The 17,329-nt window shown below is 38.6% G+C and overlaps 1 protein-coding gene across 7 annotated transcripts in view; it reads right to left on the bottom strand.

The window, feature by feature from the left end:
* AP2A2 (adaptor related protein complex 2 subunit alpha 2) overlaps nucleotides 1-17,329 on the bottom strand; it is a 100,908-nt gene that overhangs the window by 14,306 nt on the left and 69,273 nt on the right. For 5 of the 7 annotated variants that reach the window (XR_012159320.1, XM_073347187.1, XM_073347188.1 and 2 more), the window contains 6 exons: nucleotides 14,541-14,714; nucleotides 10,744-10,907; nucleotides 8,318-8,395; nucleotides 7,451-7,533; nucleotides 6,760-6,849; nucleotides 3,198-3,321 (listed from right to left, as the gene is read on the bottom strand). Coding sequence is in view for 6 of the 7 variants with exons in the window: in XM_073347187.1 (XP_073203288.1) it covers nucleotides 3,198-3,321; nucleotides 6,760-6,849; nucleotides 7,451-7,533; nucleotides 8,318-8,395; nucleotides 10,744-10,907; nucleotides 14,541-14,714 (713 nt within the window). In the remaining variant the exon portion in view is untranslated. The remainder of the gene's footprint in view (nucleotides 1-3,197; nucleotides 3,322-6,759; nucleotides 6,850-7,450; nucleotides 7,534-8,317; nucleotides 8,396-10,743; nucleotides 10,908-14,540; nucleotides 14,715-17,329) is intronic. The other 2 variants (XM_073347192.1, XM_073347193.1) reach the window with 1 other exon arrangement.

Genomic DNA, 17,329 nt, shown 5'->3' with positions numbered 1-17,329 from the left:
ATCTAAACACTGTTACCATGTGCATTTCTTTTCCAGGCATCTTTAACATTCTTCTTAAATACTAAAAACTGGGAACAGGATATATTGCCTAAAAAAATTTCACAACATCAAGATGTAACAGGCAACGGTTTTAAATTCCGCTCCCCCAACAGTTCTGATGATAAAAGTTTTTGTTCTTTGTATTTTTTAAAAAGACGCTTTAAGAAATGTGGAAAGCCTGAGTCGAAATACTCACCTATAATATACCTTCTTGCTTTGATATTTGCTTATATGAAGATTACACAGTTAGGTGAGGAGAAACTCTGACACCTTCCTTTATTAAAAAATTCCAAGCAGCCAGCGTCTCAATTAATGAACTGCATACAGTCATTTCAGGGCAACTCTTAAATTGACACTCAGGTTAATCATGTTTAACACATTCTCATTTATATTAAGAACCATCACCTTGGGTAAGTCAAGGAATTATTAAAACTGAATTTACTTTACAGTTCATGTTGCCTGGTCACTGTTTTGCATTTCACTCAGCTTGGACCCAGAAAAATAGCAGACAGCTTCTACTAAGTTTCACTTTTAGATTGTCATTGGAATATTCTGGGAGCACATGTATTGGCTGTAAGTACTGTAGAAAACCAGTTTAAAAAATTCCATTGTATCACGAACTGTTTCTGGACAAGAAGTTAATCTTCAGCTTTCACGGAGGGAAACTTCTTTTCTGTATTGAACAGCAATCTAGAGTTCAACCTTATTGAATAAAATGGAAAGATAAGTGAGAACTATGGTCGCCCGTTCAGTTAGAAGTTACCTACCACGCTGCTCCAAAGAATGACTATTTGAGTTGAATACTGTGTTGTTGTAGCTGTGTTGGTCCCATGATATTAGAGAGACAAGCTGGGGGAGGTGTTATCTTTTACTGGACCAATGTCTGTTGGTGAAAGAGAAGGTTTTGAGCTACACAGAGCTCTGTTTTCTGGGAAAGGTACTCCGAGGATATGTCTACATTGCAATTAAAAAGCCACGGCTAGCCTGTGTCATTTGACTCGAGTTAAGGAGCCGTTTAATTGCAGTGTAAATATTCAGGTTCAGGCTTGAGCCTAGTTCTGGGAGCCTGTGAGGTCCCTTGAGTAGATTCGTGGGGGATGAGGTTGTAAGTTTCTCTTAGAGTTGTTTGGAGAAGGACTGTATGATAACCTTAAATTCCTGGGTGAACTGTGGTGTGGGGTCTTCAAGTTCTTTGTAGTAGGTGGTGTCAGAGAGTTGTTGGTTGGCCTCGCTGACATAGTTATCATGGTTGAGAAGTATGATGGGACCCCTTTGTCTTGGGGTTGGTTTTCAGGGACCACATTGCTGTCCTATGGTGGTGGAGTGATTGTGGTGGATGTGATTTTTGTTCAGGATTTCACAGTCAATTTTTTTTCCAGAAGAAATCAATGTAACTGTCAAGGTTCCTTCCCCACTCTGAACTCTAGGGTACAGATGTGGGGACCTGCATGAAAGACCCCCTAAGCTTATTCTTACCAGCTTAGGTTAAAACTTCCCCAAGTCACAGATTTCTTTCTTGCCTTGGGAACCAGCTTAGATTAAAAACCTGGTACACTGCCATCACCAAGCGATTTAAACAAAGAGCAGAGGAAGAGACCACTTCGAGATGTCTTCCCCCAAAATATCCTTCCAAGCCCTTACCCCCCCTTTCCTGAGCAGGCATGAGAACAAACCAGATGAGCACAAAACCAGCCTTGGATTTTTAACACCCAAAAAACCCCAATCAGATTCTTAAAAAACAGAACTTTATTAGAAGAACAAAAAAAGATAAGAGAACAACTCTGTAAGATCAGAATGGAAGATAATCTTGCAGGTTAATCCCTCTAGGCAAAACCTTAAGTTACAAAAAGACACAAAAAACAGGAATACACATTTCCTCCAGCACAGCGAATGTACAAGCCAAAAAACAAAGCAAACCAAACGCATTTTCTAGCTAACTTACTTACTAACTCTACAGGAGTTGGAAAGCTTGCATCCTTGACCTGTTCCCAGCAAAGGTATCACACAGACAGACAAAACCTTTTGTCCCCCCCTCCAGATTTGAAAGTATCTTGTCCCCTCATTGGTCATTTTGGGTCAGGTGCCAGCAAGGTTATCTTAGCTTCTTAACCCTTTACAGGTGAAAGGATTTTGCCTCTGGCCAGGAGGGATTTTATAGCTCTGTATACAGAAAGGTGGTTACCCTTCCCTTTATATTTGTGACAGTAACGATCAAGTGTGTGGACGACATCCTGAAAGAAATCTTTTCCAAACCCACTTTTCTGGCCTTCAAAACAAATCTCCCATCCTCACCAAGCTCATTATCAGTAGCAAGTTCCCCACAGACCAGGACTCACGAACTCAAAGTCGCACCACACCCTGCCAGAACAGATGCAAAATCTGCAGACATATCTCCACTGCTACAATGATCAATACCGCCCCCCCCCAACACACCTTTCAAAATCCTTGGGTCCTACACAAACCTATCACAACATATGGTATACTTTATCTAGTGAATTATGTGCCCCAGTAACAACGATGTGGGTGAAACCAGACAATCTCTATGTTCTCAAATAACTTATCTCAGAAAATGATAAAAGACAAAACCCCACATCCCCAGTGGGCAAACACCACTTGGGAAACGATCTTTCCACATCTAACCCCTCAGTCCTTGTCCTCAGAGAAAACTTGTGCAACACCTTTAAAGATTCATGGCTTATTACAACAATCTGTAACCCACTAACCCTTCTTTTTGGTCATATAGCTGAAGAGGTTTAGCAGGGCACTCCACCTTGAAGGGTTTCTGAGTATATGTTAACTATTTATGCTAAACAGTCTCTTCCACCTTGTATTTAGTTGTGACACTGAGTGCCTTTTCCAAACCTGAAAGAGTTTTGTGTTGCTCAAAAGCTTGTCTTTCACCCATAGCTGATGATCCAATAAAAGATATCACCTCACCCACCTTGTCTTTCTAAGTTGAAGGTCTTTAGCAACTTGTTAGAACAAGCCCTCAGGCAATTCCTCTGTCCAGAGTACCTTTTAATTCTTCTGCGCTTCCAATACATTTTTGGATTCAGAAGTCCATGCCGAAGTCCATGTCTGTGCTAAGCTTTACTTCAAACACCAAACAAATTCAACTAAAAAAAACCAACAAAACAAAAACAAAAAACACCTTTTACCTGAATTGAATGTTTAGGATTGGAGCTTCCATGAAGTCTGATATGCACTCAATATTCACAACTTGCTGCACCTGAGCGCCCCCATCCACTGTCGGGTCGACTGGTTTTGTTTGCAGGTTCAGTCGTGAGAGGTTGTTAAGGAGGAAAAAATTGACTGTGCTTTTAATCATTACCATTGGCTTTAAATATAGATTTATACCTTCATACGGATAACTGGCCACCGTGGGGGGGGAGAGAGACTTTCACCGGTAAGTTAAATGTCCCTGTGAAACACCACAATACTAACAAGATGTTAAATGGATAATTTTTCAAGCACCATACCAATGTACAGATTCAAGATAGTAAGAGACCACTTTTGCTAGTAACCCTTGAAGAGTATTAAACACTGCATAGAGTACATGCAATGTATGCAAACACAAGATGTCCAAACAAGTCTTATATGCTGTAGATGGTAATTCTAAACTGCTAGGGATACTCATTTTTACTCACATTTTGTATCTATCAATCCCTACAGATCTTAATATATTGAGTAATTTGTAGCAGGAGATTCTGTCAAATGCTTTTTGGAAGTCAATAAAATACAACTATACTGTGTTCCCCATTTCAAATGATCTTTCTAATATGAGATTCAAGTTCATAATGCTGTTTATCATGCCCTTTCCATGTCTGAAGCAGTATTATTGGTCACTTTTCCTTTTCAATTTTTTCTTGTATTAGGTCTTGAACAACTCACAAAAATATTTAGAAATATAATTACACTGCACACTTAGCCCAGGCTCTGGCACAAGTTTGATGTCAAGCTCCCCTTCCATCCACACACAAATCACTGACTTGGGTCAACAAGGACTCAGGAACCCCACTGGGCCTCAGGTCAAAAGCCTGTCATTTTGCAGCATGAATGCTGTTCAAGCCACAGACCCAAGTCAGAATGTCTGTAGTGCAGTATGGATGTGCGACCCAGATCAAGCAACTTTAAGCCCAGGTTTACAATGCAGTGTAGATGCTCAAGTGCAGGCTTGGAAACACAATGTTCACAAGCCCAGGGCCCAAAGACCTGATTTACATGGCAGTGTAGACATACCATCAGGGTATGTAGCGTCTGTAGTCCCAGAGTCAGACACACTGCCATGGGTTTTGTTTTCTCTTTTCTCCCCTTAGAGGCATGTGATTGTTCTGTAGTCTTTACTATCCATAGCAGTGGTCTTTTTTTTTTTTTTTTTTTTTTTGCAGTTTGGATATGTAAGGTACTGAAGTATTCTGAAAAAAGAAAAGGAGTACTAGTGGCACCTTAGAGACTAACCAATTTATCTGAGCAAAGCTCATGCTCAAATAAATTGGTTAGTCTCTAAGGTGCCACTAGTACTCCTTTTCTTTTTGCAAATACAGACTAACACGGCTGCTACTCTGAAACCTGAAGTATTCTGGCAATTCTCCAGTCTTAAATATATTCTTCATTACCTCTGACTGGGCTTTCAAGTCTTCTTCCCCTATGCTTTAACAATTCAGCCAGTCTTCCATCACAATCTAGTGCTTTTCCATTCTGAAGTCTTTTTATTGATGCCAAGATTTCTTCATCCATTATTCATGGACTTAATTAATCTCTAGCAAAGGTTTTTCAGGCCTATCGCACCATATAGTCCCTTGATATATTCTCACTGTCTCTTGTTCTTGTCTTTAGGGTTGGTCAAATATTGTCTATTTTTGTCCTTAACAGTTGTATTGGTCACCTTTTTTCTTTAATTGAAGGCTCTTATCTTTTGATACATCTCATGTTATTCTCTTTATCCAACTATCCAATTTCTTTGCATTTCTCATTCAGCTATTCAGTCTTTACTAATATGCATTTATTCTTTTTTTTTCATTTTTACTAATATGATTCTACTAATGCACAGTACTGTTCACCTGCCTGAAAATTTTTTAACAAAGGCACTAAAATTTGCACCATATTGTCTTTCCACATGAGAGGAAAGGCAGACTCATAAGTACATTATGAAGCTTTTTTCCAACAAAATTTAAATTTTATTTTGGAATATATTTGCTGGGACTAATGTTAATACCATGGACTTGTTTCAATTTATGCTAAAATTTGAGACTTCTCTGATTTCCCTATTGCTTTCACAACACATGGCACTAAGAGGATCAGCAATCATTTAAAAGAAAAGAAAAGTCTTAATTTTTGTTTCATTTGTTGCCCCTCCCCTTCGTTACCACAAAGGCTCACAAGAACAATGGCACCTGACTACGGTGAAACAGTAAATTAACCTTACAGTGATGTCAAGGGTGCAAAGTAATTTGAAAAAAACCTCTCTCCATATAATCTTTGAGTTTAGTAATTTTAGGCATTACTTGTAATAGTGGTAGGTCATTAAGATGTAAGTACAATTTCAGTGTTATGTTAATGTCTGTAAAATAGTGCATGCACTAAGCCTCGTCAGTTAAACTCTATCATTAAAATTCCATTAATTTTTTTAAAGGATTTATGAATTGTTTCATTGTATCCACAAGCATAAGTGGTCTCAGTGGAAGTTACCACTTAGAAAAGCTAAACCGAGCAAAACAAATATTTTCAATTCATGGGGAAAGCAAGGAAGAAGTCAAAGTTAATCTAGCCATTTCTGAAGAATGAAGAGGTTTAATTACAACCACATTTTTAAAGAGTTTGCCTGCCAAAAATATATATTTTAGCATCAAGGTCTTTAGTTAATAACCAAAGGCTTAACTACATTTCTTGTAGCTTCCAAGTTGACTTCAGCAAACTAACCAAGCAATGTTGTGATGTGCAAATTGATTACTTTACCACATGCTATATTCATGGAATTTTTAATAAAGCACCCTTATTTTCTTTGATACTATCAGGTATATATTCAAAATCCATTGCTAGACTTCTGCTAACTGCTTAAAAGTGATTGTTTTGGTCATGCAACAAATATTTTAAAGAGCAGTGAGCAATCTCTCCACATTAGCTTGCATAGTTTAAAAATCCTCATTTAGTTTGCATTTGTCTAATTTGACTTATTCCCTTTTAACTCGCAGTGTATTTTGTGATTAAATTTTAATTAACTCTGTTGGTACCAAAGAGTTAAAACCATTTCAACTTTAGTACCAGCAGAGAGGCCTAAACTAAAGTTGGCAATAGATAATAGCTCTGTGGTAAATTAATCAAATATCTGGTTTTAATATGCTCCTTTTTCCTCCTGGAAGCTGGTACTTTGCAACTTTGCCCATGCAATACAATGTATCTTGTCAAAAGCGTATTAGGTAACTTCTCACAACAAAAAGATATCCCTATACAAATCCTACACAATACTACAATGTGTAGTATTTTTTCTAGAGCCATAGTGTAGAAAAATTAATTCAGCAAAATCTGACACCAAAAGGTTGTATTTTTAAGACACAGAAGTGCCAACTTCCTCATCTTGTGAGGTATCAGATTTTGAATCTAGCAGCTATTGCATTAGCCAAAATATTTCTTTATTCTTGTTTATTTTTGCATTTGATATATGTAATGGTCAGGTGCATACACTACTACTTGCATGAGGCGGATCAATTAAATCAAGGATATTTGACTGAAGTTCATCTGAACAGATTAGTGTTGGAGTAAAATTCAAGAACTGAGTGGAAGTCTTGTTACCATAAAATATAAACATCCGACCTGGAAAAAAATAGGTAAAAACATTTCATTATAAAATCCTCAAGTATAGCACAGAACATTAAGTAAGTATACTGACTATATCTGGAGCAAAAGTCTAGGGCTGTGTCTGTATGTACAGTGTTTCAGCGGTGCAGCTGCACAGATACAGCTGTCCTTCTGCAGTGCGTCTGGTGAAGATGCTCTACGCCGACGGGAGAGCTCTCTCCTGTCAGCATCAAGCTTTCCTGCCAACACAGAGTTGCATGCACATACACGAGCACTTATGTTGGTGTAATTTATGTTGCCCGGGGGTGTGTGGGGGGGGGTATATTCACACCCGAGTGACGTAACTTTTGCTGACATAAGCTATGACTACTCTATAGCCTAAGACAACTGGTTTCCACCATCAACACAAAAAGGGTTCCTTAAGAAGGTTAGGCCTCAAATCTGATCCACTTTAGATGTTTAGAAAATTTGTCACCAGTAAATTAATAAAATAACCATTTTTAACTAACAAGGTTTATTCCCAATTCTGTGCTGACACTGCTGTTGATACAACAGGGAAGTTAGCACCATGTTAACTACCAGATCTATTCAAAACATATAAAATTATTGGTCTTACCCAAGTTCTGTCGAAATTCAGATTTCAGTCCAATCTGTAGCAGCTGATTTTCAAACAAAACTCCATTATTTTTACATACAAACCTAGAGAAAGATAGGCACATTTGAAAGATAAGAGTTTATATTTTAACTGCAAGACAAATTATTACAAAGCAATCAAAGCCATGGAATGTAAAGGTCTTGTGGTCAGCATAAAGAAGAGAACTGTGGGCCCAAGTGCTTTGAAGTAGTCAGTAAAAAGGACAGACAACAGAAAAATTGTAAATTTAATGCAAATGAATTTATATTCTAGCCCACACCTTCCTTGCAATGTATCATTATTTTAACTATTCAAGTTTATTTCAATGTTATGCTTAAAACGAAAACAGGAGGAAACCAAGACACGCAAACATGCTATACAAGGACCAGGCAATAGATTTTTCAATCCAGCATTAATCTAGTGGATTAATGAACTTCAATTCAGTGTTTCACCTATGAAGCACTTGAACAAAGTGCACTTGCAATACCAATACCCTTGGCTATGCCTATCTAATCCCAGTTACATTTGTTCTCAACCCCAAATGATTGCAAAACGTGGCATACAACTAACACTGATGAAGAGAAGCCTAACTTTAAAGCAGCATGTGGTATTGCAGGGGAGCACTGAGCTGCACTGGCAAAGTTGTGACTGAGTATATAGCATATGCAACACAGCATTTATAACCAGCTCTGTGCATTACCAGTCTTACTGCATGTCTAGAAAAAACACTGGCCACTTTGAAAACTAGTGGGTTAATACTTAGTTTAATCCCTTGCTTTGTGATTTTTGATTATTTCGTGATAATGCTCTGGAAGTCGCCCATCTTCGCAAGATTTTAGTATTGCTTACTTGTGAATAAGCTCATCAGCATCATGCACAGTATCAGCTGGTTCCTCAGAAACTACCTCAGATGAAGCCAGGTCAGGGCTAATTCAAGCAGCACAAAGAAAGAAAGGAGGTAGCAACAGAGATGGCAAGAGTTATAAATTAGTGTAAAAAAAAAAAAAAAAAAAAAAAAAAGAAAAAAGAGAGAGAGCTTAGTCATTTCCTTTATTTCCCCCCTCAGAACAGCACTTTGGGATTTGACAAGGCCTACATTTTTGAACGAAGACACCTTGAGTTAGGTACCTAAATACTTTAGCCATCTAAGCAACTGGATTTTTCAGAGGGGCTGCAGTCCCCACTGATGTCAATAAGAGTGGAAATGTTCAGCACTTAAAATCATACCACTTTAGGCCTCTAAATCCTTTTTAGACATCTAAGTCCAGGCACCATTGTACAAAAAATTTGGATTAAGTCCACATTTAAGAACGTCCATTAACTTTCATTCGTCTGCATATGGATGCCAGGCCCTCATTGGCACTGGCAGCATTTCTAGTTACAGTTGTGCTTTTCTCAAACTCTAATAAAACTGCACTGCTTGAATGAAAGAACAAGCATTGCCCAAACATTTTACAACAATCATGCCACAGTAAATACACTGGTAGACTGTCCAGAACATCCCTTAACCAAGTAACAGATTTCCTCCTTAGTCCCACCTTACTACTTATGGAAAAGTGGCAAAGGTTACTGTAGAAGACGCTTAGGTAGTAACTACCTTAGACAAGCACTTTACTAGATGCAATGACTGCAATCAGGATAGAGTTCTCGGCAAGGCCGGTCATTTTTCTGCAGCAAATGTCTACAAATAAAGCATTAATTCTTCACCCCTGCAGATCACTCCTGAACTACTAGCCTAACACTAAATGAAGAGAAAGGACAGAGAAGAGGTACGCAGATGCCAGCTCTAAAACATCGTTTAACTTTACTGCCACACACTAAAGGTTACCATGTATGAGTCACTTATATTTGTCTCACACAATCCACTATCTTGCAAGAAGGAAATGTTTTAGGATGAAATTTTTCAACTATAGCAAACAGCAGGCAAGTAGATTGTGTCTGGGCTGGTACTTTCTCCTGGCAATTTTACAGAGCTGTGCTGGAGCACATACTTATCCCTATACTTAATAGGCAGCAAGAACACACAAAGCATGACTGCTGTATACTTCAACGGCTCAGCTGCCCTCCATTACTTTAAAGACTTTGTCCATAGTAGTATTAAATCTTGTTTAGTAGATGTTATAAGCAGAGGTCTGACACAGTGGGAGGTTTTTGGTTTTTTTGGTTTTTTTTTAATTAAACACCCTGGTTGACTAGGCAGTCTTAACTATATTCAAATGTTTTTCAGCTAAGTGTTCAATGACAAGAGATTCAGGTTACATATTCTATTTAATATTAGCTATCCTCACATGCTAGAATTCTGCTAGAAAAAGCTAGCAGTAAGATGGAGCCTCTCATGATATATACCCACTGACACCCAAGAATTTAATGTCTTGTGAACAGCGCCTGAAAGCTTTATATTGAGAATTTCACCTAAAATGCTGGTAATCAATAAAAGCAGTTATTGATCATTGAATTAAAAAGGCATGCTGGAATGTAGGATAATATGTACTTTTAAATACAAGGGACATTGTGAAGAAGCAAGAATGCCTTTATACAATGAGGCCATTGACTGTAGTTAGATCATAAACAATATATAAAATCCAAATTAAATATGCCTTCAGGTCTGCGACTGGTTTAATCCATTCGGATAGACTATGTTTAATAGCTCTAGGAGATCTGCTGTCACAGAGACAAAAATTAGCAATAACCTACCCACCCCAGGCCAACAACAGGAATGTGTTACAGATGCAAGGACACAATTGCTAGAGTCCTGTATGGCACAGGAATAAGAAAGGAATTATTTTGGATTATCTAGCCTAAATTGAATACGTAAAATAACAGTTCACTACTACAAACTAATCCATTCATTTCAATATCAGGCTGTAGGTATTAATGTAAGAACAGCTTACCTTATGCACCTAAAACTGAAAGCAATAAAATAGAAATCGTTTATGGCCAGGTCCAAAGTTATCCACTGACCTCATCATTGCCTTTAGGTCTTACTGTACTCAATATAATCTGGATATTAAGCATAAAATAACAAGCTCTAGATTTGCCCATAGGTGATTATATCAGTAAATGAATTAATCTCACATGACATTAAGGAACATATTCGTAGAAGTAGGACTGACAAAGCCATGTTGTTCTTAAGGGGGAACCGGGGGGGGGGGGTTGCTTAGAGAGAGAGAGGGAGAGTTTCATCTGTTTGTACCCTTCATTAGGGTAGGATGGAAAAAGGTGGAAGATAAGAGGCAACACCTACTCCCAACTCAGTTGAGAATTATTTTAATTACCTTGCAAAATTATCTTCAGAGCCAGGAGCAAGAGGTGCAACCACAGAAGCAGAGTCTGAAAATACATCCACCAGCAAACTGCCAGTAGAGGAAGGGGGAGGAGCAGAGCTGGTGAGAGGAGCTGCACCGAGGCCCAGAAGGTCTGCTGATGGAGAAGGAGTAGACTGTAAAAGATAAAATGGAACACTTTAAAGTTGCATTTAACTCATATAGACTAATACAAATCCCAAATTGCGCCTCACCTCCCAGTCCCCAATAAAGACTGGCTCAGATTTTTAAAATAGTTTTGTTTGTAGGAAATAAAGACATCTTCCACATGTGGCTATCACCTTGCCCTTTAAATGGCCTCAGACAGGTAGTTTCATATCCAAAAAGCTGCTAGTTTCCCATCACTAGATTTTATCTTCCCATAAAGCCAGTTTTAAACCAGATACCATGAAGAATTAGGGTGCGTTACGTTACCTCCCTCATTCACCTTTGAACATTAAAAGCAGTACAGGTCAATCTGTACTATTCTGAAAACTCCAACTTTACATAACTCTAATCCAAAATACTTATGTCCCCCAACCTCACGGACTATTGTGTAAACCTAAATTTCAGGATATTTTGACAAACCCAGACGCCTAAAACTGATCTTTTCCTGAATATTAAAAACCCTTTCCTTTTAACAAATATAGCTCTTTGCTCATACACTTGAATGTTCAGTTCTGAAGCCATGCACACACTCAAAAGAGAAGTATTGAGACTAATAAGCCAGAAACCAGAGTGCTCCTAAAATTAAAGTTGGTTAAGAAAGGAAATAAAATCTAGAATAAGATTCCCCAACACAAGAAGAGTAACAACACTTAAGTCACAAATGAAGTAAAATGAATGAGGAGTTCCAGTGGATGGAGAATCTGGCATTAAAAGTTTGATGAACTTGTATTTCTTGGACTGCTGGTTGGGAATTTTCTTCTTCCTCAAAGGGAAGGAGATGGAGGGAAAGATAGTTAACTTTCTCCTGGAAAAGCAAGATATTAATAAATGGACATATCGGAACAATTTACTCTACTTACGTAAACTCCCAGACACAATGTGTACAGGTGTGCCAGTTGCGATTCCACAGTGAAGATAATGAAAGTTAAATTGGGGCCTTATTATACTGATTTGGAAAGGAAATATTGTCCTTCTCGCAGAACTTTACAACATGTGCTAAACAGAGCTAGATTTTTTTTTTCCTAAAGTTTTAAGTGATTCCACTGAAAAGTTCAAAAAAAAGTCATAAGCATTTAAAAGTGACCATTTTTTAAATCGGCAATGGTTATTTGGGACAGATTCTCTGGTGCACAAAGCAAACCTGAAGCAGCTAAAGATCTGTATTGGAGATTTCCATCTACACTGGCAGCTCTACCACCTTTGTGCTGGAACCACACCCCTTCCAGCATAATGGGAGGTAAAGTGGACATCAAGGGTGCGGCATAGGAGATGGCATAGTTGAACAAGGCACCACGGCACCCAATTTTACATTGGAATAAGACCTTTGTCTTTCACCAGCAGCATAAGTCTACACTACCCCCTGCAAGTTTAATTTATGTTGGGGCTTGGCAGATGAGAACCAGGCAAGCTAGGACTGACTTGCTCTCAGCCTCCTAAGCAGAACCTGGGTGCAGTGGAGAATCAAACCAACAACTGCTCTTCAGGTCCATCTAGTTTAATACGGTTAAAAACTTCAACCTTACCACATATATGCACAGTACTGACAACACCTCTCATACCCTTCATCACCACTGATGGTCAAAATTTTCAGCAGTGACCAGTGATTTTGCGTACCCAAGTTGAGACACCTTAAAGGTGCCTCAGTTTGAGTGTGGCTGCTCACTTTGAGAATTATGTTAGATCAGGCATCTTAAGTTAGGTACCACCCCTAAAAAATATATTTTAAAAAAATCAATGCAAATATATATCTGTAGTCACAAGAGGTCTTCTAAATCCACTATGAAAAGCTAATTTGTTGAAGAAGTGTGCTTAAAATTAAACTCCCATTACAGGTAAAGACGAAGTTAGGGAAAAATTTCCATGTTATTGCTTCTCTTTAAAGATGAAAAAAACAGTTAAAAATGTGAAGGGAATTAACATCACCAACAGGAAAAAGTAATATCAATGCTGTGCTAAAGATATGCATGCAAAGCATTTACTGGCTTGGGTTAAATGTTTATTACTTCCCTTACCATGGGAAGGAAAGCAGCAAGTGATTGTTAATTAGTATTAGGTATGTACTAATGAAAAAAAATGAGACAGCAGAGTAAGATCCTGCCTTACTGGGAATTCTGAAATATCCAAATGCACTTATGTCAAGAGAAACTTACAATTACCAAACAATAAAAGTAGCCTAGCAACACCAAGGTTTTAAACTATTGTGCAAATTTCATGCAGCAAGAGAACAGGTGGTCTTGAATGGGATGGACTCTAGTTTGGTGACATTTCTAGTATTTGCAGAGTAGCTATGAGGGAAACCCATGAAACTATAGCGACATCTATCAAATAACAGAGAGCAGGGGAACATGAGAAATTACAGCAACAGGAGGATTTAGAAACAATTCACTAAAGTATCTGATTATTCATAAAAAGTTTGCATTTCTGAGTTGTCTCTATATCAATGTTTAAGACAACTGGATAGTTAAACCGAAATAGGCATGCATGTTAATAATTCACTCCCAAACCACTTCCCAAAGTAGCGCAGGCCTTGTCATGAATAACTGCAAGCACCAAAAAGCAAAAAGTTTTAAGACTTCATGCCTGCAACAGGACTAATTAAAAGACCTCAGAAGTGAAGAATCCTTTAAACAAACAAGGAACTCCTGTCTGAAGGTTGTGGATGGCTAAACGAGAAGAATTCAGACGAAAAGGGCGAGGTCTGGGCCCAGTAACCAGTTCAGCCAGTGAACCCTGAAGTGGAGAATCAGGCAAGACGTTAAAAAAAAAAAAAAAAACACTTAGAAAATTAATCCTAATAGTTACAGATTTTGGTTTTGCTTTTAGTCACAAGAGATGATGAATCTCATCTTAGTAGAGTAGACAGCATTCCATCACAAAACCACCTTGCAATTCAGCATAATTGGGAGATACGGAAAAGCCCAGGACTGATGTTGTTTACACTTAAAATGTAAGTCCTTAAAATGTGCAGCAATTTAACTCAAGTTATGACTTTATATAAATGAATATAAGTAATGGTTAAATCAGTTTAAAGTACATCCACATTAGATTACTTTAAGTACAAAAAAGTGCAGCAGTGTCCTGAATGCTTTGAAACAGAAAAATAAACTGGCAAAAGTCAGTCTATAGTAAAGAAAATTAGAACATCTAGACTTAAAATGTTTCACAGAACTCCATTACAGATAATTAGCTTCTTTCTAAGAGTGTTAATGAAGTTGATTATTCAAACACACTTTGTCCAAAATTTATCCCAAGAATGGGATGTCAACATTTTCTTTTCAAAATGTTAGTTATACGTATTTTAACAGTTTCAAAGTAACTATATGCAGATTATCAAAAGCACAGAGTCTTGGTCTAATTTGGCCCCACTGACTTCAACTTCTGCAAATTCTACCCACTACTTCCCCCCCCTCTGGAATTAAAATCCAACTTTTCCAGCTACTTTATACAAACATCAGGAGCCTCAAATTTAAGAAACAGTGAATGCACAATACAAGCCACTGAACAAGCAAAATGTTAAGGAATCTCTGTATTTCCCTCCTAGAAAATCATAATTGGTATTAGATTGGTTATCACAAGTGGTATAATTACTTAAGGAAACATACCACAGTACTGGCATTAACAGCGGTGGATTCAGTGCCTCCATTCACATCAGAGTTCCTCTCCTTTTTGATCTCTTCTAGGTCAGTAACTGTGCCGGGGCCCTTCTTCTTCTTCAGCTTAGCCAGAATGGATGACTCCCTCTCTGGAAATGGAGGCATTTCTTCTAGCACAGTTGCCTTGCCATGAAATAAGCGAATATTAGTTTTCAATACAACACATGTGTCTTCAGACGGGTAGACACTTTCAAGAAAACAGATCACCCCAACCTTTCAAGGCATACACCATTGTAGAGTTGCTTCTTGTTGCAGAGCACAGAAATACACCACCTATGTAACAGACAGCAGCACATTATAGTAGAGAAATAGCTCTGCTATAGTTAAGTTTGAGAGTTGCTTCTTTTAAACAGTAAGCAAGTGCTTTAAAGCCATAAGCTGACTCGGTTTTATTTGCTGTGCCCCATGGGGATGCACAGTCGGGTTTGTGGTCCCAATTTAGGGTCATCTGAGCAAGTGATTCCTGAGATGCAATCCGCTTAACAAAACCCATTACATTTATAAAATCACCTGGTTTTGATCCTTCCCAAACTGATATCACCCCTTGGGATTCATTTCAGTAGTGCAGAGCACCCATGTGCCTTTGGAGTAGCAGTACTGAGAGTTAGTAAGTTTACAGCTCCAGGTCAAGTTGACCTAAACTGACAAAACAGTGAAATACACACATGCACTAAGACGAGAGGGTTTGCAGGTTGTTTTTCATCACAGACGTAATTGGGTGGCTCATGGTGACATGCTGTGGACACTAAATCTAAGCAACACTCATGCACTGAGAGTTAAAGTTCTACTTGTGGCAGTTTTTGGAGAATGTGTTATGTAAATTAGTAGTTCTTTGCCTGCATTTTATGGAGGCTTCTTTTTGAAGTTTTGTTCTGGTTTAAGATATTTTAAAGTGCTCCAAAATCCACATGCAGATTCTGATTTTACTTTAGAAGCTGTCAGTGATATAAGCACTAGTGATATAGAAGATAATGACTGTGCAGTAAGCATTTGGAGTAATGTAATCATCATGACTTATGCTCCTCAAACCAGTGTGATCAAAGGAAAGTTGTCACTGGATATTTGCTCAACACCTTCTTAATACATAGCCATGCTAACATTCAGATTCTTAACTTTTTTGGTGTAGCAAGGGAGTATAATGGGGTGGGAATGGGGTTGGAGCTGTGAGGTGGAAAGTGCAAGGGGTGTTGAAGCAACACAGGGGCTCTACCCTTTTAACAACCTTCACCCATTAGGGCTGTGCTCTGACTTAACTACTGAGGGGCTAGCACACATCAAGACAAAAAACCCTTAGGTTACATCTACACTCAAATGCTCCAGTGGCACAACTGTGCCACTGTAGTGCTCCAGTGTAGACACTTAACTACAGCAACGTGAGGGGTTCAGCAACCACCACTCTCATCGCCCCCTCTCTGAAGACTGAGTGGTTTCTCACCCCATACCCCCGAAAAATACATTCCATGCCCCCAGTTTCAGAACCTCTTCTGCAGCTAATCCACCTCCCCAAGAAGCAGTAGCTAGGTAGACGGAAGAATTCTTCCATTAACCTAGCACTGTCTACCCCAGGGGTTAGGCTGGCTTAATTACATCTCTCAGGATGTGGGTTTTTCACACCCCTGAGAGAGGTAGCTATGCTGTTATAACTTTTCAGTGTGATCACCCCTTAATGTAAGGGATTATCCAAACACTGATTTTTAAACACAGTGCAATGTCTAGGGCTCTGATGAAGAATTGAGTTTCTGAAAATATTTTTACTATGATCCTTCAGTGAAATTCCACACCTCTAACTGTTGCTCTTTAAGAGCTCAAAAATGTTGACAGAGCAGAAACAAATTCCTTTTTTTTTTTCTGCTTCTTCTTCTTCTATCTGTCTAAAATCTCTGATGCAACATTAAGGTTGCCTGGCGCTGCCTCAAGCCATTCTAGGACATCAAGTTCAGCTGCACTAAAACCTCTAAAAATTAAGAAACACACAGAGTTAAGGTATACACCACTCCTGCAAACCAACATTAACTCTGAGTAATGTCTCAATATGCCATAACACATACCACCACTATACCCTTAGAGATGTTACCCAACAGTCTGGGAACAGATCATAATCACTCTAAGAAAGTTTAAACCTTCTCTTTGTTGAGGCAAAACTCTGGTTTAGATCAATCATAGCAAAAAAGAGCTACCTACACCTGGTCTGCACTCATACACAGAGGTCACCACCCACAAATCACCCCAGAATTGCTAACTGTTACCACTTCCTCACCTTTGTCATGAGGATTACATCACAGACTTTGTCTTCACTTACATCTCACTTAGTCCTGGAGACTTTATGTCACCAGACTGCTGACAATCCCCATGACAAGACTTCTGTGCATCATTAGTGACACAACCTAAAGAGCTCAAATCTGAGAAGAGTCATATTTAACTCAAGGTACACATGAAGCTCTCTTCATCTTACCGTGGCAGCTCTGTCAACCTGCTCCAACTAATCCCTCCCACCATTCAAAACAGCTACACCGAACAACGAACACTTCTGGAGTACATGCAGATAAATGCTGCAATTTGTATCAGTGGAACGTGACAACACCACACTTTCCCATAGCCCCTTCAAGTCTACCTACTATAGCTCCACTCTTAGTGAGCCATTCCAACGACTACTGCCAGATCCCAGGAGCAGGGTTAAAGCTGGGTTGTCGGGGTGGCATGCATCTTAACTCTATTCTATTTCAGAAATTTATATTTGC

This window comes from Lepidochelys kempii, chromosome 6 (assembly GCF_965140265.1).
Source record: "Lepidochelys kempii isolate rLepKem1 chromosome 6, rLepKem1.hap2, whole genome shotgun sequence".
NCBI lineage: Eukaryota > Metazoa > Chordata > Testudines > Cheloniidae > Lepidochelys > Lepidochelys kempii.
Note: the sequence above shows the minus strand (reverse complement) of the source record. Positions and strands in the feature narration are given on the sequence as shown.